The sequence below is a fragment of the Phoenix dactylifera genome, chromosome 7, assembly GCF_051530095.1.
Source record: "Phoenix dactylifera cultivar Ajwa chromosome 7, Ajwa_hap1_PhDact_Kaust_v1.1, whole genome shotgun sequence".
Classification (NCBI taxonomy): Eukaryota; Viridiplantae; Streptophyta; class Magnoliopsida; order Arecales; family Arecaceae; genus Phoenix; species Phoenix dactylifera.
In genome coordinates this window covers 33,680,375-33,703,722 of record NC_143196.1, presented here as the reverse complement: position 1 = coordinate 33,703,722, position 23,348 = coordinate 33,680,375, and the positions used below count along the sequence as shown (strand labels likewise).

General features: G+C 39.1%; 3 protein-coding genes across 9 annotated transcripts; all 3 read left to right on the top strand.

Moving 5' to 3' along the window:
* Positions 1-3,644: 3,644 nt before the first annotated feature.
* LOC103701948 (Adenine nucleotide alpha hydrolases-like superfamily protein) lies at positions 3,645-5,817 on the top strand. The gene is made up of 4 exons (XM_008784179.6): positions 3,645-4,158; positions 4,528-4,646; positions 5,148-5,273; positions 5,389-5,817. Exons 1-4 carry the CDS (start codon positions 3,940-3,942, stop codon positions 5,471-5,473), a joined length of 549 nt encoding a protein of 182 aa, XP_008782401.3. The 5' UTR covers positions 3,645-3,939; the 3' UTR covers positions 5,474-5,817.
* Positions 5,818-8,677: 2,860 nt separating this feature from the next.
* LOC103701947 (BED zinc finger and hAT dimerization domain-containing protein) lies at positions 8,678-16,449 on the top strand. 3 transcript variants are annotated; one of them, XM_088701821.2, is made up of 6 exons: positions 8,678-9,154; positions 11,612-11,679; positions 11,874-11,933; positions 12,299-12,520; positions 14,450-15,312; positions 15,424-16,449. In XM_088701821.2, the coding sequence occupies exons 3-6, from the start codon at positions 11,900-11,902 to the stop codon at positions 16,315-16,317; spliced, it is 2,013 nt and encodes a 670-aa protein (XP_088557947.1). In that variant the 5' UTR covers positions 8,678-9,154; positions 11,612-11,679; positions 11,874-11,899; the 3' UTR covers positions 16,318-16,449. The 3 variants fall into 3 exon arrangements, with proteins under 3 accessions (XP_088557947.1, XP_088557948.1, XP_008782400.1); XM_088701822.2 differs by lacking the exon at positions 11,612-11,679 and adding an exon at positions 11,312-11,359; XM_008784178.6 differs by lacking the exon at positions 11,612-11,679.
* An 829-nt stretch (positions 16,450-17,278) lies between these two features.
* On the top strand, positions 17,279-22,655 carry LOC103701946 (mitochondrial ribosomal protein L51/S25/CI-B8 family protein). Of its 5 annotated transcripts, none has more exons than XM_088701825.2 (5): positions 17,281-17,437; positions 17,553-17,634; positions 18,396-18,507; positions 21,592-21,698; positions 22,172-22,655. In XM_088701825.2, exons 3-5 carry the CDS (start codon positions 18,428-18,430, stop codon positions 22,342-22,344), a joined length of 360 nt encoding a protein of 119 aa, XP_088557951.1. In that variant the 5' UTR covers positions 17,281-17,437; positions 17,553-17,634; positions 18,396-18,427; the 3' UTR covers positions 22,345-22,655. The 5 variants fall into 5 exon arrangements, with proteins under 5 accessions (XP_008782398.1, XP_088557951.1, XP_026658368.1 ...); XM_026802567.4 differs by having other exon boundaries at positions 17,546-17,634; XM_008784176.6 differs by lacking the exon at positions 17,553-17,634 and having other exon boundaries at positions 17,279-17,437.
* The last annotated feature ends 693 nt before the right edge of the window (positions 22,656-23,348 follow it).

The window sequence follows — 23,348 nt, the reverse complement described above, 5'->3', positions numbered from 1 at the left end:
GAATCTGAGTCCTTGTTTGTCCCTCTCCAGTTCTTGAAAACGTGTGTAGGAAGCGCCCCGTTGAAGGCGAGGGAGGGCTTTACCGTGGTGGTCTGGCCATGGCCACAAGTCGATGGCGGCCATCTGAAGTACTTGACGTACAAAGTTGGTCCAACTGTGGTGGATCTCCCTTTGTTTTGCCATGCAAATTTTGTTCCCGCTATTGTTGCTATCTTGGGGAAATGATCAGACTCAGTAGATCCAGCAGCTTTGATGTGGGGTTTTGTTGTGAGCATCCAAGACTGGTGCCTTTGGGGGTGGACGTCATTGTAGGTGGGTATGGCAATGGAGGAAACAATGTTGATGCTGATCAGGGGGACTGGGAAGGGCCAAACCAGAATTCAGAGGTTAAATGGTCTGCTTGGCCTGATGATGCTGTCTCCCGAGTACCGGAGATCTGATGAAGCTGTGCCTCCAATGCGGCATTTTGTTGAAGAAACTCTCAGACTGTTGTGTGTCCAGGACATGGGGATGAACTACTTTTATAGTGTAGGCCTTTTTGGTTGTGGTTTTTGTGTTTGTTTGCCTCTTGTCTTCTGTGGTTTCCATTTCTATTTGCTGGCCGATCCAAGCAGAGGGGCTTGTTTGTGCTTGTTGTAGATCTTCGCTGCAGGATTCTGAACAAGGCTAATTTTGAAGGGCCTGTGAGTGATATAAGATATAATGTGTCGGATATTAAATTTATCACTATTCTGTATATGCTGATGACACTCTTATTAATCTGTGAGGTAAGAGAAGCTTTCTTGAGAGACCTTAAACTCATTTTACGTAGTTGAGAGCTACTACAGTATGATTATTGATAGCACGGTCGCTGCACCAACAGGCAAACTAATTTGGAAATGCCCGCTGCCTATTAAGAATAAAGTGTTTTTCAGCACTTTTAAGTAAAGGAGAAGTTTTGACCGGGGAAAAGCTTGTGAAACATAATTGGCTGGAACCAAGTGCATGCGTTTTGTCAATCTGCTGAGGAAAACATCGACTATCTTTTTGTCAACCTACCTGGGAGTAATTATTCTCTCTGGTTTGAATTGCCCTGGTTTTGTGTCCAGAAAGACTTGAGAATTGCCTGGTTTACATTGGCAGCAGCAGCAGTTTACTGAACCATTTTTACTCCAAGGAACGGAGGACTCTTCAACAATGAAGTGAAATCTGTGCCTAAATTATTGAAGGAAATCCTGTTCCTTGTTACAAACTGGACAGAAATTTGGATCCCCATCCTCTTCCATTAGTATTTCCTCTTATCACTTTGCCTGGCATCGATATACCGATACAGTAATAGAATTGCATGGATACAAAGTTCGGTAACGAACGAAACGGCATACGATGATTTGGAACTGGAACTTCATGGATCTTCTACCTACTATTCTCTTCACTACCTTGGCTCTTAATCCTGCACGTTTTCCCCTGTTTTGATTACTTGTACTTGGTTTTCCTTTTAATGTAGTGATTAGGTGCGGCGTCACTTTCACTAAAATAAAGAGGCTTTAATTTCTCAAACTGCACTACCCAGTTTCAGGTAATCCACCCATGAGTCCGTGACGAGGCCAAGAAACGCTGGAAACATCGGTACAGCTATGCAAGGTGTCGTCCATGGACCACCTCCGATCGACTCATCCCGGTCCCCGACATGGAACTCCATTGAAGGGGACCATCAGATCCGTAGATCATACCGCCCAGCTCGATGCCACATCGATCGGTCGTGATCGGATCAGCTTCGAGTATCGTGTTCTCCAGGGGCGGGTGGGGCCCGATTCGGACCGTGGATGACGTCGTTTCCGCTGTCGGCCTCATTCGGCGCTACCCGACCCCACGGTATTCCTTTTACTTAATTTATGGAACCCGATACACGCACTGTTTTATGTGCCGAGGCATCCCGGAATCGATCCAACGGTTATGATTCGGTTATACTTAATGGAGATGATCATGATGACGGTGGAGAGGATATTCTGGTCAAAAAGTAAAAAAGATGTTGGGTAGTTTGGTAATTGTGTGCCCATAGTTGGGGTGGTTCTATATACACCCCCCCTATTGCTCAGGACACCCCCAAAAATTAAAAAAAAATTAAATACTCTCTACACCCCCCCCCCCCCCCCATTTGCTAAGGACACCCCTAAAAAATTAAAAATTCCTAAATTACCCCCCACCCTCCCCACCCCCTCACCTAAATTGCTCTCTACACCCCCCAAACCCCCCCCACCCCACTCTTCCCCTCCAAAACACCTCGCCAACGCCCAAAACCCCCCCGTTCCCCCTTCTCCCTCTCGTCGCCGGCATTCTAGTGATTTGGGACGAAGAATCGGCCGCAAAGGTACGTGTTCCACCTTGTTTCGAAATTTTTTTTTTCACGGTTCGTGCTCCGTTCGGCACTGGATCGCCGAACAAAAGGCTTCTGTTCGGCTGAACAGTGCCGGACAGAAGCCTTCTGTTCGGCACTGTGCAGCCGAACAGATCTGTTCGGTTGAGGGTTGCCGAACAGAAGGCTTCTGTTCGGCACTGTTCAGCCGAACAGAAGCCTTTTGTTCGGCGATCCAGTGCCGAACGGAGCACGAACCGTGAAAAAAAAAAATTTCGAAACAAGGTGGAACACGTACCTTTGCGGCCGATTCTTCGTCCCAAATCACTAGTTGCTTGTCCATGCTTCAAATGGGGCTTAAATCTCCTTCAAAGATCGTCTAAACGATGTAAATGGATCGAGGGGTTTAAGGGGGGTTTGAGGGGTGTTTTTTTTTTTCTTTTCAAAACGAAACGGAGGAGGAGGAAGGGGGGTGTATGAGAAAATTTCAAGGGCAATATGGTAATTACACTAAAGGTTAGTTTGGGTATTTTTTTTTGGTTTTTGGGGGGTGTCCTTAGCAATAGGGGGGGTGTATATAGAACCACCCCCATAGTTGGCCGAACGCGTCGCGGGACAAAAGACCTTGACAGCTGCCTCCGGCAGCTGAGAAGTTAAATGCGCCATCGAGAATTAATTGGACGCAAAGTTGACCCGAAATTTAGACCAGAATGTTGTTAGGCCGCGAGTAGGCATGAGACCCGCATGGATTAGTGATGGTCATGAGTCTCTAACTAAGTTGAGAGAGCAGAATTTGTTCTTCTTCTAGGATGTGGGTGTCAAGCTTGATCCGTTCTTGTTTCCGCTAGTTCTGAATTTTATGATCAAAATGGTGAATTGAATGACATAGTCTATCATCTCAACGGAGATAAAAAAAAAAAAAAATTGTATTTTATGATGAAAAAAATCATCTGAATATTTCATTATTTGTCCTATATTTGGCTCCTACCAACATATGATCTTTTCAATCACTGTCGACAAAATATCAAATGACACATCATCAAATAACGGTCTAATAACTATTTGATTTGAATCTAGTGTGGTTGAGTAGTAAGAATCATGGCACACAATTAGCTTTAGGCAGTATTCTAAATCATGCGTTCAAGATAGTTCCAAAAGAAGCTATTTAAAGTTGGACCGATATTTAGTGAGCTCTAAGATCATATCGATTAAACGACAGAAACGACAATATCCTCAATTAATTAACTTGAATCGAGATAATTGCATTACCTTTATGGGACTCTCGGGTCTAATAAAGCTCTGCTCATCTTGTATGGTGCAGTACACTGTTGGTCTTTGGTGCTTTAGGTCTCTTTAACAAGCGAGTGGACCTAAGATGGACAAACATAGACTCTCCAGGTTATCTCCTGTGCTTTATTTTTTTGGCCCGTCAACCACTGCAGTTACTTCACCAGGTCATTTGGCACTCCAATCTCAGCATTGACAATAAAAGAGAAGAAGAAGAAGAAGAAAGGACATGCCAAGTCTGGAGAAATAAATGGAAAGAACATGAGGAGACTTTGGAATAATATGTGGTTTGGAGGAGGAGAGGGAGCCAAGTCATAGAGATGGAGGAGAGCCAGAAGGTGGTTGTGGTGGTGGAGGAGGCCAACGCCGCCCGAGCCGCCCTCCAGTGGGCAGTCCGCAACTTCCTTCGCAGCAGCGACTCCGTCACTCTCCTCCACGTTTGCCCCTCGACACGATCCAAGAAGCAGCAGAGAAAGCTAAGGCTCAAGGGCTTCCAGTTGGCCCTCTCTTTCAAGGACCTCTGCAATGGCATCGCCGAGGTGCGTTTCCCGATACGGATTTTTATTGTCAGAAGATATAATTTCCAAGGCATAGGTGTAATCACGTCAACACCATGAACCATGCGAGTTGAAGCTCGATCATGAGTTTCAGCTCCTCTCAAAAGCTTTAATCATTATTTTTCTGATGGATGGTATGTTTCATGATACAAATAATGATAAGTTTTCTTTTGTACGAGTTCCTCTTCCAAATTCCAGTCCCCCTAAAAAGGACTTGTTCATGAGCCACCTGCTGCTTCTAGTGGTCCTTGCAGAGCTTATGAAAATAATCTTGTTTTAAGCAGCACCTGGTATTCTAATCAACACCTAACAAAGAGAGTGATGAACACAAGGGGTTTGGTTTTGTTTCAGGCAAAGGTGGAGATCATAGTGACTGAAGGCGATCAAGGGGCGTTGGTCGTTTCTACAGTGAACAAGCTTGGAGCCTCCACCCTTGTAGTTGGGCTCCATGACCAGAGCTTCCTTTGCAAGTAATTTGCTTTCATATCTACAATAATCTTCATTCATCTCTTCAATGATCTTCGTCAAAATCATTTTTCTTATCTTTCTTCGGCCCATCTTTTGTATTTTCTACATCTAAATATTGAGCGGATTTTAGTAATAAGTTCCATCATAATTCCATAGGGTTGGTTCATCCTTTTAATTTGGTATTGATGGCAATCTACTTAATGAAAAGCCATGATAGATTGGGTTTACCACACCATGTCAAAATTTTTGTTTAGATACAAAATTTAAGCTGCTCTTTAACGTCTTGCAAAAAGTTGTTCAGATGCCACTCCTGGACAAGATTAACTCAAGTGCAAGTTTTTGTAAGCCGAATAAGGGTGAAGGCGTATGCAGTTAATATAGGGGCCATTCTTTTTCAATCAGCAAAACTTTTAAAACGGATCTTTCAATTAACTTTGTTGAAATGCTACTTTAAGAATCAAGCATGTTAAGTATATCATCCTAAAAATTGTTCTAATTTCCAGGCCCCCCATCCCAAATCTTGGTGCAAGAAACTTCAATTGTCGCATTCTTGCAATTAAAGAGCACGCAAAAACTTGTGAAGGTGTTGTGAATGCAGAATTCTCTCAAGTTGAAATTACAAGGATATGGTGAGTCCTTGGAACTTTTATCTATGACACTTGTAGTTCACCCTTAATCTCCAACGTCAAATCCTTCAAATCTTAATGATTCTAATGTGATAACTATTTTCTTTTTGATTCACAGCATGGCAGAACCCAAGAACCCATTTCCAAGCTTCCCTCTTTCCTTGGGGTTTTTATGGAGAAGATCAAAAAGGAGAAAGCGATGAGCCTACAATTAAGAGGTGCTTCTAACCTGCAGTCAGCCTTGATATCTAACCTGCAGTCACACCCAAACAGAGTTAGAATTGGTCAAGTGTGCTTAAATGAATCATAATGTAATAGTCTTTTGAGAAATAGCAGAGGATTACAGCGCTTAAATCCATTGATTAAAGAACGAAGAGTTGTGTTGACATTTGTCATGAGCCATGAGTTTGTGTCTTGAGTGTTGACATTCGCTTGTATGTACTGTCGGCCGTTTTGTTACTTTTTACAGTTTGTGATCTATTTTTAACTTGATTGAGTTGAAGATACCAACTATAGCTCATATAAATTTATGCAAGATTCTTGTCTTGATCTTTGTCTCAGTCCTTTATGACTACGTGGCATGATTGGTACAGCATGCCTAAACCTTGGCAAAATGTGATGTTTGTGGTCCTCATGAATTCCACTATTTTAACGATCGTTTGTAAGCATTGTTTTAACAACAAGAAGATTATGACAAAAATACTTGCTTCGCAAACATGTTAAGCACTATCATTGTCTGTGGTATTTGACATCATTTTTATATTAATGTTTGTGACGAACATGTAATTTTGTTATTCAATAATTATTTAACTATAGAATATTTACTATGCAGGCATGCTTTGTTATAAAATTGGTCATGGCATCACCATGGTTGTTGTAGTTCAGCAATGAAGTAATTCAATATTAATATGATGCTGATTCATGACGTTTTGGGCGCAATTATAAAAAGGCTGCTGCTAGAACCTTGGTTTGGTGGAAAATAAGTTTTAGCCAAGTTGAAGGAATAAGATGATTGTGTTAAGAAATTTATGGAAATTTACCTGGATCAAGGTCATTATCTTTGTCTTTGGAATTTGAAGGCTTTGCTACTTTGTTCCATTTTTTTGATGATGAGTTTTGCCAACTTTGCTCTTTTAGTTTCATCTCTTTGACAGCGAAGTAAATTTTTATTCCAAATTTTATATCCAATTTGATCCGTGTTTTCTTGAAGAACATTTGGTGGTGGGCATCATCGCTTTTGCTATTTGTACCGATGGACAAAACGATGAGGCGGTGTTTTAGGGTGGGTACAGACAATATCAAATTTTACATAAGTCTGACCCAAAGTTTGATTAAAAATTAATAGAGTTTAGACTTGAGGCCCAGCCTATAATCAGCTCTACTTTCAGATATCTTATTTAACCTATTTTATCTGTCCACCCCCAAATGTCGAGTTTGCTGTCTTGGACTCAGTGTGTACCGGTCTAACACTTACATGGGTTACTTAGTATCCATGGATTTGCTTTTTGGTATCTCTGGTCCTAGAAAGCTTCTACTTCTTCTTTGTGGATTTTTTCTTGCTTGATGGCTTTATTTCGTATGTAGGTTTCCTTTTCCTATTTTTTCGATATCCATATATTTGGGCCGGGCTGGTTCAAGTGGCCTGATGACCGGGCTCGTACTTGGAATGTAAGCCTTCTGAGTCGGTTTGCAAATTAATAAAGCCCGATATATCCAAGTCTGGGCCGGCCCTGGCCTAAGTACTTATTGAGGCCCCCTTTTTTTTTTTCTCGGCCTGGCTCAAATCTTGTGCATAACTGGGCAGGTGTGGGACCCTTGGGCTTGATTTGGGCGGAAATACAGTTGAGCCTGAGCTATTAGGTGGAGCTTGCATCTGACCTAGGCTGTTGTAAGGAGTGAAGAAGATCTCATATTGGAAGAATAAAGTGATCAGCAATGGCTAAATTTACTAATTTATGATGGAAAATAATTCACTGAAAAAATAGGTGCAATGCATTCCACAAAATTGTATTTCAACTTGCAAAAGACTATGCATTATACTAAAAGAAATGATTTCTTTCTGCTCTTCTTATTGCAAAAGGTTTGTAGGCTATACATGTATTTCAACTTGGATACCATCTTCTTGAGAGGCCTACATCATCATCATCATCATCATCATCTTTTTTCTTTTTTTTTGTGTGTGTAATTCAAGAAGTGCATATCCCATGTAATGAATGAGGCCCATACCTGTAATGTTCTTATTCTCTTACAAAACACCAAATTTTGACATGTGCATCGAGGTTGTAGTTTATGTTTTATTTGTTCTCAAAATATTATTTTTAAGAGGGTAATGGAGAAAGTCCAAATGCAACTTTTTTTTTTGGCAAGCAAAGTCAAAAATGCAACTTTTTAAGGGACTAAGAGAGAAATTAAGAGATGTTTGTCACTTGATTATTTTTCAATCGGACAGGAAAATTTGGAAGATTTTTGACTAAGTTTTTTTAATAATACTTATTAGGTTATAGCAATGGCACTCTAAGAAAAAGATTAGCTAGAATAAATTAACTAATCCTTAGGTTCTAAAAAAGATCTCAGCACGGTTCTCCCTCATGTAGATGTGGGCTTAAAAGAAAAAATTGTGAGGATTCACTCCTTTATATAGTAGAAGATTGGGCAAATATTAGTTATCTTTAGCTGAATTTTTGCACATGAATCCATGAATCTCTCATCCAAGTTGGTGCAGCTGTGTTCCATTTCCATTATAAATATATTTTAGCAAATGCTGAAAAATATATGAAAGAAATAGAGTTTTTTTTCAGACAAAACTAGCCATCCATATCATGAAGGCATCATATGTTGCCGCTCATATGAGATACTGGCTAATTTTCCTTCGTAATTCTTAGACATTTTATTTTTCGATTTTCACAGTTCTATCTATATTAAGGCATGTTTAGTTAGGAAAAATTAGACTCTAAATAGAAATGAAAATAAATAACTTTCATTCCTGCCATTTAGTTAGAAGAATTTTATTTTTATTCCAATTTTAAAGAAAAATAAAAATATCCGAATCCTACAAATCTCAACTCCTACTTTTTATTCAGTATTCAAATTTTATTTCGATTTTGATTCTAATTACAAACCAAATTCTTTCGAAAATATGATTATTTAGATTCTCATCCAATCCATTTCAATTTTGATTCTAATTTCGATCCTGGAGAACCAAATGGATTTTGGTTTAGCAATTATTCCACCATACAATTTTGCAGCTGGCTTCAATTTCTAGCTTTCATTTATTGAGTCCGGCTTTCTTGGCTATAGCTTAGCTATCTTTATATCATTACCACGAAATCCAAATCTCCAGTGGAGCCGAGCCGTTCAGCTAACCATACATTTAAGACGGCCGTCAACCAGCCAGAGAGAGAGAGGGAGAGAGAGAGGGAGAGAGAGAGGGAGGGCGTGAAGAAGCGACGCCGTTAAAGCCGTCCAAAGGGCGTCAAGAAAACGACTAAATGCTCGCTCGCCCCACTTTCCCCGGCGTCGTCGGCTCTGCTCTCTCTCTCTCTCTCTCTTTCTCTCATCGACTCTCCTCCCCTCTTTCCTTCCTCGGCTCCGATCCGGCTCAGATCCGGCTCCGGTCGGCTCCGATCCGGCGCGCCTCGTTCTCCCGCGATTCTCTTCCACTTTTCCTCGGCGCCACGCCGTCCCTTGCTTTCCGACGGACGTACCGGATGCTCGGCGACCGCCGATCGGTCGGGACGGTCGGTCGCCGGCGGGAGGTCGCGCGGTGCGGTTCCCGTCGTTTGAAACCCTATCCTTCTGTTTTCTAGAGTGAATTAGTAATCTGTTACCATGGCTCTGGATGGTGCTTGATTTCGAAGCTCTACGCTTCCAGCATGCATTTTTAGGTATAAAAAACCCTTCTTTGTAATGTTATCATGCAATTATTGCTATGAGGTAGATAATAAAAAGCTTGTACTGAATGTAAAAGTAAATTTATGTTATTATAGATGAGCAATTCACATGATCATTTGTCGTTGAGCTAATTCGCAGTTTGTTTTTTGATATTTTTCCTAAAATATTTGATTGCCGTGAAGTTGGCACTGGAATTTGCACTCGATGGAGCTGTAGCTCTGTGTTAAAAGAAATTGGTGTTTTGTACTTTGTATTATGAACTTTTGCGTTTTTTTCTCTTTTTTTTTTTTTGGGAAAAGAATGTTCTTGCAAGTATTCACACAATTATTGTTACAGGGTACACTGAAAATTTATACTGAGTGGAAGTGTACTGATACTGTTGCAGTGTGAATCTCAAATATCATGCATGCATAAGATGTTGCAATTAATTGGTACACTGACTTACTATATCCTGGTTAATAAGGGATTAGGGGATACTCAACTCAACTTATCTAATCTATCTTTCCCATCCTTTGCTCCCTTTATTGACTGCACTTGTAGCTGGCTACTAGCCGCTGCTTTTCTCATAGTGGGATAATTGCTGCATGTGTATGCTGTCCTTCTCCTTGCATAGCATGTTGGGCATCCAAGGACCTGGTTGGCTTGTTTGAAATTTCAAATTGGTAATTTCCTTGTAGAATGCAGATTCAGTGATATTGCATCACCCTTTACATCATTTTTGATAAGTGTTTCTTCCTGAAATTATGTTGTTTTACTCACTTTTAGATTCCATGGCAGAGTAAAAACAATCAAGTTTCTGTCCAAATTAGAATCTTGTTTTTTGTTTTTCTTACTCCAACACGTTTATATATTTCAAAGAACCCAAGAAAGGACAGTTAATGGAGATGCAAGATTTAGATGTTGAAGTTAGAGCACAGAGTTAATTTCTCCTTCCCTTGTGTTGACCAAACAATCCCGTATGTGAGATTACTCATATTAGCTAACGGAGACGACAATCTGACTTCCATTGAGGTTAGGCAAGTGCAAAGATGTCAAGAGCTTGGTGTGCCAGAATTGAGGAAGCTGCAGAAGGATCTGACTGAGAGTCCATTAGTTCTCACACCGCCATCTAATGCAACCCTTGCTGCCACCTTTTTCTACCACCTTTAGTATTTTCAATAAATTCTGATTTTCCACAAGCAGTGGTTTACTATGTGCAAATAGGACCTTCAGCCAGGCTTGTTATACATCCTAGGTAGGCCCAAAATCAAAAGCTATGGGATTATCGTCTACAACTTACATCAAAATGACCCTTTAGAGGCAAACTCAGCAGTATAAGAGATTTTGTTTTAGGACACTCAAGTTAAGTCTAGCTAACCATATTAGATCTAGCTTCCTCTAGTATTTGTTTCTGTTCTTGTTGGGAAGATCTGAGAGAATCTTTGAGATTTTAATGTCCTCCTCCTCCTCCTCTTCCTTCTCCTTCTCCATTTTCTTCTTCTTCTCCTTCTTCTTCTTCTTCATCTCCTTCTTCATCTTCTCCACTTCCTCCCCGTCTTTTCTTTTAAATATATTTTGTTTACATAAATATCTAAGTGGACTCAAGTTATTGATGATGAGGTTGGGCATAATATTTAAGGGATAGTTGCAAGCTTCAGCAAAGATGATTCACATTTGTTTGATAGCCAATTCATAAATTATTTACAAAGTTGATGAATTGTATTTTGATTCATATAAGGATTAAGAGTAGATTTATATCATATCTTGCTGCACTGTATATGACATTTTGCTTGTAATCAACATAGTACAGGTGATGTTTACTGATTTTAACTTGTATATGTATGTATTGTCTTTGTATCAGTTGTACTATGGTCTATAACTTAGCAGTATGATGTGCTAGCAGCAGATATGCTTGATAGATGGTTTGACTTTACATACGTGTAGACAAATCCACCCAAAGTGAAATATATTATCTGGGGAAATCTGATACTCTGATTGCTTTTTTCTTCCTTGCAAATTTCTCCAATCTTTCAGAGCTTCTCTTCTTTGCTGTGCACATTTGATGAAACATATGCTACTTCATGCTAATTTCTATGTTAAGTTTCTTCATATATTGTATTGCACATGTTTAGGACCTCTTTATCTTGACTGGTGACGTTAAACTTGTTTAGATGGGTGAAAGCTTTAATTCTGCTAAAGATGTCTACTTCTAATAAAAGGTACTTAACAGTTCGCCATATTTTTCTTTTCTTTTGTGGGTGTTGTGTGTGCGTGTGTGTTTTCTGTGGGGGGAGAACCATTAAGCTCTCAGATATCCTGTTGGGTGTAGGATAAGGCTTCTTAGATAACCTTTGAAGGAAAATTTATAGTTATGAAGAATTAACTTGTTGTATTGGATATCCCTGGTTCCTGTATTATGTCTCATTCTGGAATCTTTGGTGATGGGTGGTTTTAGTTTGATATCTTCACAGGGTACAAGGTTTTACACCTTTTAGAAACAAGAGCATTTTTCTAAGCCTTTTGGTCTTCCAAGTTCTTGGTATGTTCTCATTTTTTAATAGATAACTAACCTCCAATAGATAAGGTCTTATTGGAATACATGAATGCTCCTCCCTTTCTCTCTCTCTATCTCCTCTCTATATATTAATTACTACAGTCTTGTTAGTTAATATTAGCATGCTGTCTCAAAAGTAAAATTGTCAAATAAACTCTTTCAATGGTTTTGATATGCAGGGCTTTGTTTGAAAACAAGGGACTTGATGGAGTGGAATAATACATTTAAAAGCATGAAAGGTATCTTCTGGATTTGAATTTTTGCTTTTGAGGATGTGATAACCATGGTTTCTTAGCATGTAATGTGGCCACATACTTTACGTATTAGAAAAAATAAATTATATCATCGCATTACACTTTTTATCTTTGTGTGGAAACCAAGTAATCAAATACATTAAACCTCTAAATGTGTTTCCTTAGAATGCTTTCTAAACAAATTGCTGTTAGAATTAAGGAGGATGGTAGTTATCTAAATCATTCTTTATGCATAATTGCATGACCCTTTGTTGTTTTCTGTTAATTACTTTTCAGCTGTCACAAGGTATTCTGATTTCATTTTTCTGTATAAGCTGAAAATGAACATACTATTGTATTGTTTATTCCAGAGATGGAACCAAAAACCTTGATGGACATGACACTTGTGCCCAGTGTAGAACCTATAGAATCTGGATTGGGTTCCTCAGACAAAGGAAATCCCGGTCCACCGGTGAAGCCAAGGAAAAAGTCAATGACTTCATTGTACCTGAAATTTTTTGAAACTGCTCCTGATGGAAAGAGTCGCAGATGCAAATTTTGCAAGCAAAGTTACTCTATAGCTACTGCAACTGGTAATTACCATTCTTTGGAACTTTCTTTGTAATGCAGAAGTTATTGTATTTTGCTTGTATAGTTAAAAGGATTCAGTGAGGGTTTTTTTTGGGTTTACAACTTTTGAATGATTTTAAATTGCTGTTCTTTTTAATTGAATTTAATACTAAATAATAATATCTAAAGAAGCTAGCTTTTTTATAGTAATATTGTCTGGAAACACCTAAAATATGTTTGGTCACAGTTGATTGTAGCTTTCATGGATATGTGTTCCCTTACATGCAAAAGATATTCAAACTTGCTGAAGATATGCACAATTTACCTGATTTTTATATAGTTTGTGTTTTAAAATGTGGCGCATTCTACCACTTATGCGCTTGTATATGCATATGTGATTCCTTAACCGCATTTTATTGCCTATATGCTGTACTATGTGCAGCATACCATATATGGACTCAAAAGCTGATCAACTTAGCATTGTGCAGCCACATGCCTGGCTTGCTCAGTATTGTACAAGTGCACATGTGAGCCCACTTAGCGTTACGGTGCTGCCTATATGGTACACTCTTTTGTGAGCCTATATGCTTAGACCCCATCTCAACAATCCAAGTGGTGGCTGATAGTTGGTGCCACGTGGACAGATTTGATAGAACAAGTGAAAGTCACATGACTTTTGCCAAACCAGGCGGAGATTTGTTGTGGCGAATTACGCTAAGTATGGAGATGAAAACTGAATAGATAGGTTATGGCAAAAACAGAGATGGGCAAGCCAAAGGCTTAAAACCATATATCGGTATAGGTACAGGCCGAAAAGCATGGAGTGACTTAGGTTGAGGTTGCATTGCATTGGAGATCATAGTAGTGAACTATTGAAACCACAGAAGATCTTGGTTATAGGGATGGTTACATGGATTAGCGGTTACACTACGGTTATTTTATTTCAATTATGCTTTAGTTATCATGTCTCTATATAAATATTAGAATTGTACTCTGTATGAGGGATCCTTCGACAATCAATCCAGTTATATTACTTTATCTTTATATTAATCTTTAACCTAGGTGTAGGGCCAACTTAGATTTTCTACTGTAGCTCAGTACTATACCCTTCTACTGTAATCCAATGTTGTACTCCTATCCAATTCTATCTCCATCAAACGGTGGCGAAAGTTTTTAAAGGTTAAGGCATTTGGACCCATGCTATTCTCTATCCTCCGTTCGATTAACATCTTTTTAGCTAGCCATTGGCATGCCCACGCACGCATCTACCTCTTGCCCAAATAAGCTTGGTGGCACGCCCTCCCCCAACTGACCGAGTTCTTGGGATCCCGAGTTCTCTGACTCACCTAGAATGGGATGGAAAGGGCGACAACACCATGTATGTGAAGCTGGTTCAAGTTGATGCTTAGGTTTAATATGGGTTTGAGGTGGGCCAGATACAAGTATAAATAGCGCAAAAATATGATTATGTTATCATTATTGCTATTGGTATTAGATACCAAAGTAATAAGCACTAATTGCTAGTATTACTATTAATATTACTATTATCTATCCATAAAAATTACTATCATTATTTTTGTTTTTATTGCCTTTAGTATTATATTTGTTTTAAATAGTTAAAAATAGTAAACGCATATGCACCTGCATACTAGACATGCACTGTGCTGTCCCTTGACCACATGTATACTGCAACCATTTTTTAAAACAATGAGTTGTTTTGTGTGCACAATTATTGCATCTTTCTTGGTTGTCTTGATTCATCAAATGGACTGTAGTTGTCTATGACTTCTTGGGGAACAAGTCAGTTGCCACAAGAAAAACCCGAAGATGTGAGTAGCAATTCACAGTCGATAGAGCCTTGGGGTGTTAGAACACAATCATCTCATTTGTGTAATTTCCAAAAGTTACTTCTTTTATGCATATCATAATTTACTGACTTGTGATTTATGAAGGAAATCTTGGTAGGCATCTCAGTCACCGCCATCCTGGCTATGATCGACTAGGTGATACTGGTCAACAAGTCTCGCAGACTGTTGTTGCAGGCAAGAAGCCTCAACCTCACGCTAAACCTTCAATTGATCTGGATCATCTCAACTGGTTGCTGCTTAAATGGCTCATTGGAGCCTCTCTTCCTCCTTCCACCTTGGAGGACGAGGGACTTCTGAATTCGTTTAAGTTTCTCAATTCATCAGTTACAATTTGGCCAAAAGAAAAAGTCCAAGCAGTCATTCTTGAAGTTTTCAGAAGCATGCAGGAGGATGTAAGGGCATCACTGGAACATGTGAACTCTAAGGTTTCCATTACTCTGGATTTTTGGACTTCCTATGAGCAAGTATATTATATGTCAGTTAAATGTCACTGGATAAATGACAACTGGTCCTTGCACAAGATACTTCTTGATGTTTGTCAAATCCCTTATCCATGCACTGGTTCAGAAATCTTACATTCTCTAATGAAGGTACTCACGACCTTTAATATTGAGACAAAGATCTTATCTTGCACAACTGATAACAATCAACATGCATTTCATGCCTGCCGTGCACTCAAAGAGGAGCTGGATGCTCGTAAATTGCCCTTCTGCTATATCCCCTGTGCTGCTCGGACCCTAAATCAAATAATAGAAGATGGCCTGAGAACTCCAAAGCCAATACTATCTAAGATCCGAGAATTTGTCCTTGGGCTGAATAGGTATCCAGAAATCATCGAGGACTTTAAGCAATTGGCAGCACTTTATCAAGAAGGTTCATGGAAGTTCCCACTCGATGCTTCAACAAGCTGGAACGGTGATTACACAATGCTTGACATTGTACGGAAGGTACTATCTCTGTCTGCTATTGATGTTCCCATATTAAAAAAATATAAATATATAGCATGCTTTTCTTTCAGACTATTTCATCATTGACTTAATATGTTGTTCACCATGCAGGCCCCCAATTCCGTGGATAGCACCATCAAGAAGCATGAAGAAACTTTTGGTAATAGAAACCTGTTGCTGAGCACGACAGAGATGTCTGCGATTAGTATTTTACATTCGTACCTGGAGCCGTTCTATAAGATCACAACCAACCTATGCACTTGTAAAGTACCGACGGTTGGTCTAGTGCTTTTCTTCATGGATCATGTCTTCGAGTTAATCAGTTCTTGCAGGGATAGTTGTCGGCAAGACTGGCTTAAGGCCGTTGCTGATGACATGGCCAAGAGAGCTATAAGCTTTAGCACCCAAGTTTATAACCTCTTCACCTTCATGGCTGCAGTTCTTGATCCTAGAATCAAAAAGGAGCTCATCCCTGAGAACCTCAACTCTCAGAAGAATTTAGAGGAAGCAAGGAGCCATTTTACAAGATATTACTCCAGCAGCCAATTCCCAGCCATGGCTAATGGTTTTGGTACCCAAGATGCTACCGAAGAAGCCAATGTTGTTTCTTTTGCAGAGGAGATTGCGCGGAAGAGGCGTCGTGTGAGCATGAACACTGCTACAGATGAGCTATCCCAATATTTGTCAGAGCCTCCTGCACCAATTGCAACAGATGTTCTAGACTGGTGGAAGGTGAACAGCGCAAGATATCCACGGCTTTCTATTATGGCCCGTGATTATTTGGCTGTTCAGGGGACTTCAGTTGAGCCTGTAGAGTTGTTCACCAGCAAATGCAATGAAATACGCAAACAACAGTTTTGTTTGCCTTATAGCGGCATGCAAGCTGTGATGTGCATCAATTCTTGGATCCAGAGTGGCTACAAGTTCAAGTTTCGATCGACTGAAATTGACTTTGAGAAGTTGGTGGAATCTGGTGCTGCTGCAGCTGACAATGCCAAGTCTTAAGCAAAAAATAATTAGATAAGTAGATTGATGTGAGATATTGTATTATTTCCATTTAGCATCAGGCTTATGATTCTGGAATTGGCTGTATATTATTTCTTTTATATTTATTAGCGCTACGCAACTTTCTAGCTACTTTTTCTCATCCCTAGAAGCTGGAAATAGTTGGTGACGTACATTGAATCATGGAAGGCTAACACTGAGGGTTGATGTACATCTGATGCCTGTGACCAGGATTGGATGGTAGTTTTCCTGCAATGCACTTATTCAACTTTGAAGGGATTGGATCCCACACCCACAGAAAGTTCAACTTTAAATGTAAGTATCATGGCTGGGTGATTGTTTTTCTTCAGATCATTAATACTAGTTAAATGATTCAACTTTGAAGGGTTTGAATTCCACCAATAAACTTCGGTGTACATTTACAACTGAAGTACTACAGCTGCATTTGGAAGTTTTTGATTGCAAAAATGATAATTCCATCCTTCTTCTAATTTTAAAATATTTGAAAGTTTTTGAATTTTTAAAAGATGCTCGGTTATTAAATCAAGAAGATGGGAAAAATTTAAAAAATGAAAAAAAATTTAAATGGAGAAATATGAAGGCATAAAATTCTGCTCGCACTAGGAATGTGTAATTTATGATCTTAGAACTTTAATAAGATCTCGGCTGCACGATCAAGCACCCAGTCATAAAAAAAATTTGAAAAAGGCACAGCCATATGTATTCCCTCAAAAAGTATAGTGTTTTTTGTTTTGTTGTTGTTGTTGTTGTAAATGGCTAACAAAAAGGAAAAAAAAGAAAAAAAAAGCACAAATAAGTAATTTCACTGACCTTTTCCCACCTAGCACAAAACAAGTTGTTAATGGGCCGGGCCGGCCTGACCTTCCGGCCCGGACCAGGGCCTTTGTATATCTAAATGGTTAATCTTAGCCGTTTGATCGAACAGGATTAAAAAGGATACCGTACTCCACTCCCAAACCTCATAAACCCTTCTCTCTCGCTCGCCGGAGCTTTGGATCAAAAGGGATCCATACCCCACTCCCAAACCCCATAAACCTTCCTCTCTCGCTCGCCGGAGCTTTGGATCAAAAGGGCTCCAGATTCTCGTGGTCGCCGGCAGGTAAGCTCGGATCCCTTCGAAAATTTCCTTCTTTTTCTAATTTCTTTCAAGGGGTCTACCACTCGTAGTCATCTGATGGTAATTCAAGGGTAACTCTCGGTCGTGGAGGCGGCAGCCGAAGAATCTGCATGGAGCTTTAAGAATCTGAACGTGCAGACGAATCGTCGCGGATTTGTGAATTTATGGTGGATGTTAAGGTTTTTATTTTGCTAGGTTTGTGAGGGCAGAGTTTGCATCTAATATTGATGAATTAATTGTGAAGGAAACAAGGGCACACCCGCTTAGATCTATCTTTTCAAAATCTCGTCTTTTATTTTCTGGTAGCTATTGTTTTTGGTGGTAAAGAGCGGTTTGTTTTGTTGCTACCGGCTTTGTTAAGCCTAGAATCCGCATGGGACTAAACCAGTCTCAAGATTATTTTCTTTCTATTCTCTGTGTTTTGTATGTTTGTAATAGGCCCGAGCGATCTGGGATCTTTTATTGTCTAATGTGTCGCGCATGTTTGAATTATGATATATGAAGTCTTCTTCCTGTCGCTAATTTGTTGTAATTAATGGAAATCGCAGGGAAAATAGAAATCCATGGCTGGTAAACCTGCTTCTATCTTTCTCCAACATTGTTACATAGGAACTAGAAAACGAATTTCATGTATTCAAATCTATGAGCTATTGAGTTGAAGAAATGATAAAAAGATTCAATTACTCATGTAATAAGTCCTAAATTTATTCTGAAGGAATTTTATTCTTTTTTGTGAATTATTATCTACATAAAAGATCTGTTAGTTGTAATAACAGTAAAAGTGACGTAGTAATTTATGGCCTTCTCGTTTCACATTTCAGCCTTATACACAATTTTTCAAGCTGATATTTAGAACTTTGTTAAATAATTGATGACTCTTTCACCATATGCTGTCTCTCATGGTATAATGTTTTTTTTCTTTCTTTTTTTCTTTTCCCAGTTGACATTCTGCGGGCTTCAACTTCAAAATAAATGGCACTGCGAGGTGTTTGGCAACTTCAGAAACTGATAGTTAGCTACTGTGACTGGGGAGGAAGTAGCAGGGGGATCAGGTATAATCTTTATATTCTTTGGTGCCGAGGTTTGTCTCTTTCTACCGGAATTGCTGCTTTCACAAATTACCCAAAAGAGGAACTTCCTTTTTCACGGAAAGCAAGGAAGGCAATGGAATTCACATTCCTAGGGCGGTCTACTACTTAGTACGTTTCCTCTTCTTTTCTCTCTCTACGATGAGTGTTCGCCCTTGGTCTACGCGGATCAGGGGCCCAGCTAACGCGTGAGGCCATTACTTCCACGATAGAGCGCCCCACTGCTTCCTGCTGATAGGAAGCTCATAAAACTTTCTTTAGCCCTATCTGGAAGCTGATGTAAGTCAGGGAAGTAGGTAATCCTAACTTTATAGACAAGCATGAATTCCTGCATAATTTGGGCTTCAGTCATAGAATAGGCTGAAGACTGGGGCTAAGGACACTCAAGTTGGGGTCTTGAGCTACATGTACCCAGCCTAAGTCCTTTCCTATTATTTGGAGGACTTATTGTTTTATTTATCCACATGTATGATCTGTTGTGTATGTGCTTATGCATCAAATTTTGTGATGCAGATGTTTCATTGTATGCATGAGGTTGTGTCTAGTTGTCTGATTTGTATACTTAACACATGCATGTAGTGAAGGCAATGCAAGGACAGTCCAAGTATGCCTGCTTTGAATTCCCAATGGATGTGGTTTCCTTTGAAAGATCTGTTGCTACAAATGAAAGTGCATGTAGGTTGGCATCTGATACAGACCCAGTCCAAACCTGAACTTCATATTCGTGGGTCAGAAATAGATCTTGCAGAATTAGACTTGACCAGATTGGATCCAAATGGACTCAATCTGACCCGACAAAATTTAGCTCAAAAGACTAAGTGTACCCCCCCCCCCCCCCACCCCCCACAAAATGGTTAGATGTGGGTCTAAATCACAGACCGATACGAGTTCAGGTTGGAACTGGGTTGATCAGCTTCTTCTGTGCAAAAATAGATATTAATGGACAGATAAATATGTTTATCCATTTATGATCATATATACATACCTAACTTGCTTGTGAATTTTTGAAATTTGATGTATGGTGCCCACATCCATATTAGGTCCCTCCAGCATATAATCATTATGCTATGAAACTTTGTATCTCAAAATTTGTTTTGTTATTATACACAAGATGAGTAAATAGATGTAATGACAGGCAGGGTAGGTGTGTAGGTTTTTGTAATGGCAGTGGAACAAGTACTTTGTTGCATCTTGTTTGGTTAAGGTGTATCAGTTAGTTTAATGTTTTTCAACTATGGCATAAGTAGGTTCCTTAAAAGATACGTCACATAATAGGTCTAAAATGTTTATTACACGCGTTAAATAGTTCAAACATGAAACAGTTCTTTCCTTAGAATTTTAAGATGTTGAACTGGATATCATAAATAAGCTCCAAAATTAACCCAACTATGCTCACACTGCTTGTCTATTTGATTGTGCTTTACGATTATTACTCTTCTGATATTAATTCCAATCCTAAAAATGCCTAATGGTTAGTTGTCATTGAGAAGCTGATAGAATTAAATGCATGCATTATCTTTAAGCTGAATCTCTTCGATTATCTTTTTCTTGACAAAGCTGCTGCCTCCCTTTAAGGACCATTGCATGGTACGGGCAGAGAATTTTGATTGTTAGCTTGATTTTGCAGAGTGGATGTTTAAGCTCATGGTTCCTTTATTGCCAATCACAAACTATGCCTAAGGTGCAGGATCAGTATATAGTATAAGAATGATTTGACTAGAACAGGGCTATAATGGGCCGAAAAATGTATTAATGAAGCAAGGAACTTGTTAATAACTGTAACATATGTCAAATGTTAAATAACTGTAACAGATATCAAATATTGCATCTTCCAGCAACTTTATTACAATGCAATCTGAAAATGCAATTTAAGGCATGGTATTGAACATCAATTTGACAGGTCATTAGCTGTATATAATCTTCATCAGTGTTTTAAAATGCAGTGCATATTGCTGCATACACAACCAAATATATGTATTCCTTCTCTTGACTGCACTGCATTGCGTATATGCGATACCATATGTGGTCATATTGCATGTGGACCCAAAAAAGACGGCCAACTTGGCATATCATATGACTGCCTATATTAGCGCATTTAGCTTTGTAGAGCCACATATACAATCCATTCCCATGTTGGCCATGTAAATGAATTGAGTTCGATTTCATGGTTAGATTTGATACTGGTTTTAGGTAGGGTTGAGATGGGTATCAATAGTGCTAAAATGTTGTGTTATAATTATTGCTATTGGATGTTACGTACGAAGTAATAAGCACGAATTGTTAGTTGTTATTGTTATTAATATTGCTTTTTTTTCATCCATTAAAAAATGCTATCATTATTGTTGTTTTTATTGTACATAATATATTATTTATATTTTTAAATAGTTAAAAAATGGTAACCACCTATGCACTTGCATAAGCTGCCTGCATATTGCAGCTGCTTTTTAAATTGATTTTCATTAAGATGGTAGTGAGAGGGCAACATTGATCAGTGTTGAATGGATATGGACACGAGAATAAGATTCAGACGTGTACAAGTGTAACTTGGGAAGAGAAAAAGGAGATACGTGGATACTTGTGTGTGTGTGTGTGTGTATGTATCACATAAAAGAAAACATCTAAAGATGTTATTTGGTAAGGTCTTCCAATATACATGTTTCTCATTTAAGCTTTCTATTTAGCTTGAGGATTATGGAAAAATGATAATTTGTAAAATTATTTTAATGGTGCATGCTTATCCTATCTATAGAGAAGAATAAAACCTCATTTTAAGCATTAATATAATGCGCTAAAGTAATTGTTGGAGTCAACTCTCTACCAATTTCTAATAGTTGAAGTTAGTAAAGTTTGATAAGTATCCAGGTGTCCGATGCATATTTGACTTGGATACCTATCAGATATGGATTCTAGGAGTTGGGCGTGAATGTCCAGGTAACATGGACATTGGCTCATGATGCTGGTGTTATCTCTTATTCCAGACATATTAGGAAGGTCTTATGTCTTTCTTATTGAACCTTGCCAAATTTAATCAAAAACTTGGAATGGCAGGGCGTTTATGGAAACTCATCTGCCGACGTTGAAGGAAAATAATCCACAGCTAGAGGTGGTAACAGAGCTTATTCGTGGTCAGCACCCTCATTTGAAGGGCCTCTATAGTAAGATCTTTTTCTCTCTTTGATTTTTTGAAGTACTTATACACTTGTCACATTCACCTGAGTATGAAATGAAATATCTTATAAACTGATGATGCAACTGAGTGGAACACCCAATTTTTGAGTTTTTATGTATTTATATTAGAAAGAAAGTGGATGGACTATTATACTTACCTTTAAAGTGAAGAGAAGTTTTTCATACTATTTTTTTGCAATATTTTTTGCTGAATGATGATGCTAGGGGGATCGAGAGGTGTTTTCTTTAACTAACTACATGAGTACCAAAAAATATTTTTGTTTGTATATTCAATATACACCATGTGGTTCATGTCATGTAGTTATTCACATGGAATAATACTTTCATCTGGATCAATATAGTTTGCAGCGAATATAATCTTTGCTACTCAGTGTGATGATTAGCCAGAAAACACTCTTTTGCTTTGGTAAGAATAAGATGTACTTCTGTCGATGTGCAGAGAACCATAACCAACGGGTGATTTGTGTCAAAAATATGACACCAGAGGACATACTATTGCATGCAACCAGGCTGAGGAATGCTTTGGGAAGGAAGGTCGTGAAGCTTAGGACAAGGCATGTCACCAAGCACCCAAGCGTTCAAGGCACGTGGACAACTGCGGTCAAATTTTGAGTCAAGACAACCTAGTTTCTCTTTGGTGTTGCTGCTTTTATACAGGTCAAAGACATGCTCCTTTGAGTGGGTTCATAAGTGACAAACTGGCTCTGTGATTGCTGGATGGAATGCCATGCTCTCCAAGCTGCGTGACAAAGCTTTCCTTACCCTATGCATAACTTGCCAATCAAAAGAACCTACAGTTTATCTGTCATCTTTTATGTATGTTTTCTAAGGCATTTGGTTTCATTTTTCTGACATTCAAACTTGGCATGAGCTTCGCTGTATTGGCGGACATTAAAGAATTGCAAGGACAATAGTTTGGTTAAGATGAACTGTTGAGGCATTGCAGAAATAGCAAGGCATGTGGGAACTTGAAGGCATGGTTGGCAGGTTCAGATTGGGTAAGAGTTTTCGTCCGCAAGGGTGCTGCTGCCCAACCTTGGCTTCTCTAGTATTGGCAAAGTTGCAGGGGAACAAGAAGCCTCAGAAGGCAGGATTGAAGCATTAAAACTCTGGCACTGGGTTTTTTCTGCCCTCCAAGTTTGGATCATGTTCTGGGTAACTGGCAACATTTATTGGTAGATCATAGAAAATGAGCATCTCTGAGCTTACAAAGAGTACATTTGGTTGGGTGATGGCCTGATAACAAATGTCTGTACCTCCATATATAGCCATTGTTTGCAGCTTTCCGGATTCCCCAGGCCTGTCATTGGCCAAGCTGTTGATCAACCAGTGAGAAGCCACAAAAGAATTCACGTTTAGACTGGCTGCTAAGGTATAACTGAAACAAATGGAGATAGATCACCTTTTGCGCAACTAAACAGACATGGCTAATGGATAAATCCGATGGTTTTCAGGAAAGATGTCAGGGTCCAAATGCGGAACGCGTGCAAAGTTACAGCTTGATTCATTAATCATTATAGACCTTGCAACTTGATTCATCAATCATTATGCATCTAGACCTTGAAGCATTGTAGCAGAAACCGACTCGTTGGATCTAAGAGACTAACTGTACCCGA

Coding starts and splice junctions, on each gene's coding strand:
- LOC103701946 (XM_008784176.6), top strand. CDS start 18,428: ATGGCACTGCGAGGTGTTTGGCAACTTCAGAAACTGATAGTTAGCTAC. Junction 18,508..21,591: donor GGAAGTAGCAGGGGGATCAG/GTATAATCTTTA, acceptor TTGGAATGGCAG/GGCGTTTATGGAAACTCATC. Junction 21,699..22,171: donor TCATTTGAAGGGCCTCTATA/GTAAGATCTTTT, acceptor GTCGATGTGCAG/AGAACCATAACCAACGGGTG.
- LOC103701948 (XM_008784179.6), top strand. CDS start 3,940: ATGGAGGAGAGCCAGAAGGTGGTTGTGGTGGTGGAGGAGGCCAACGCC. Junction 4,647..5,147: donor GACCAGAGCTTCCTTTGCAA/GTAATTTGCTTT, acceptor TCTAATTTCCAG/GCCCCCCATCCCAAATCTTG. Junction 5,274..5,388: donor GTTGAAATTACAAGGATATG/GTGAGTCCTTGG, acceptor TTTGATTCACAG/CATGGCAGAACCCAAGAACC.
- LOC103701947 (XM_008784178.6), top strand. CDS start 9,109: ATGGTGCTTGATTTCGAAGCTCTACGCTTCCAGCATGCATTTTTAG. Junction 9,155..11,873: donor CTTCCAGCATGCATTTTTAG/GTATAAAAAACC, acceptor TTTGATATGCAG/GGCTTTGTTTGAAAACAAGG. Junction 15,313..15,423: donor TGCTTGACATTGTACGGAAG/GTACTATCTCTG, acceptor TTCACCATGCAG/GCCCCCAATTCCGTGGATAG.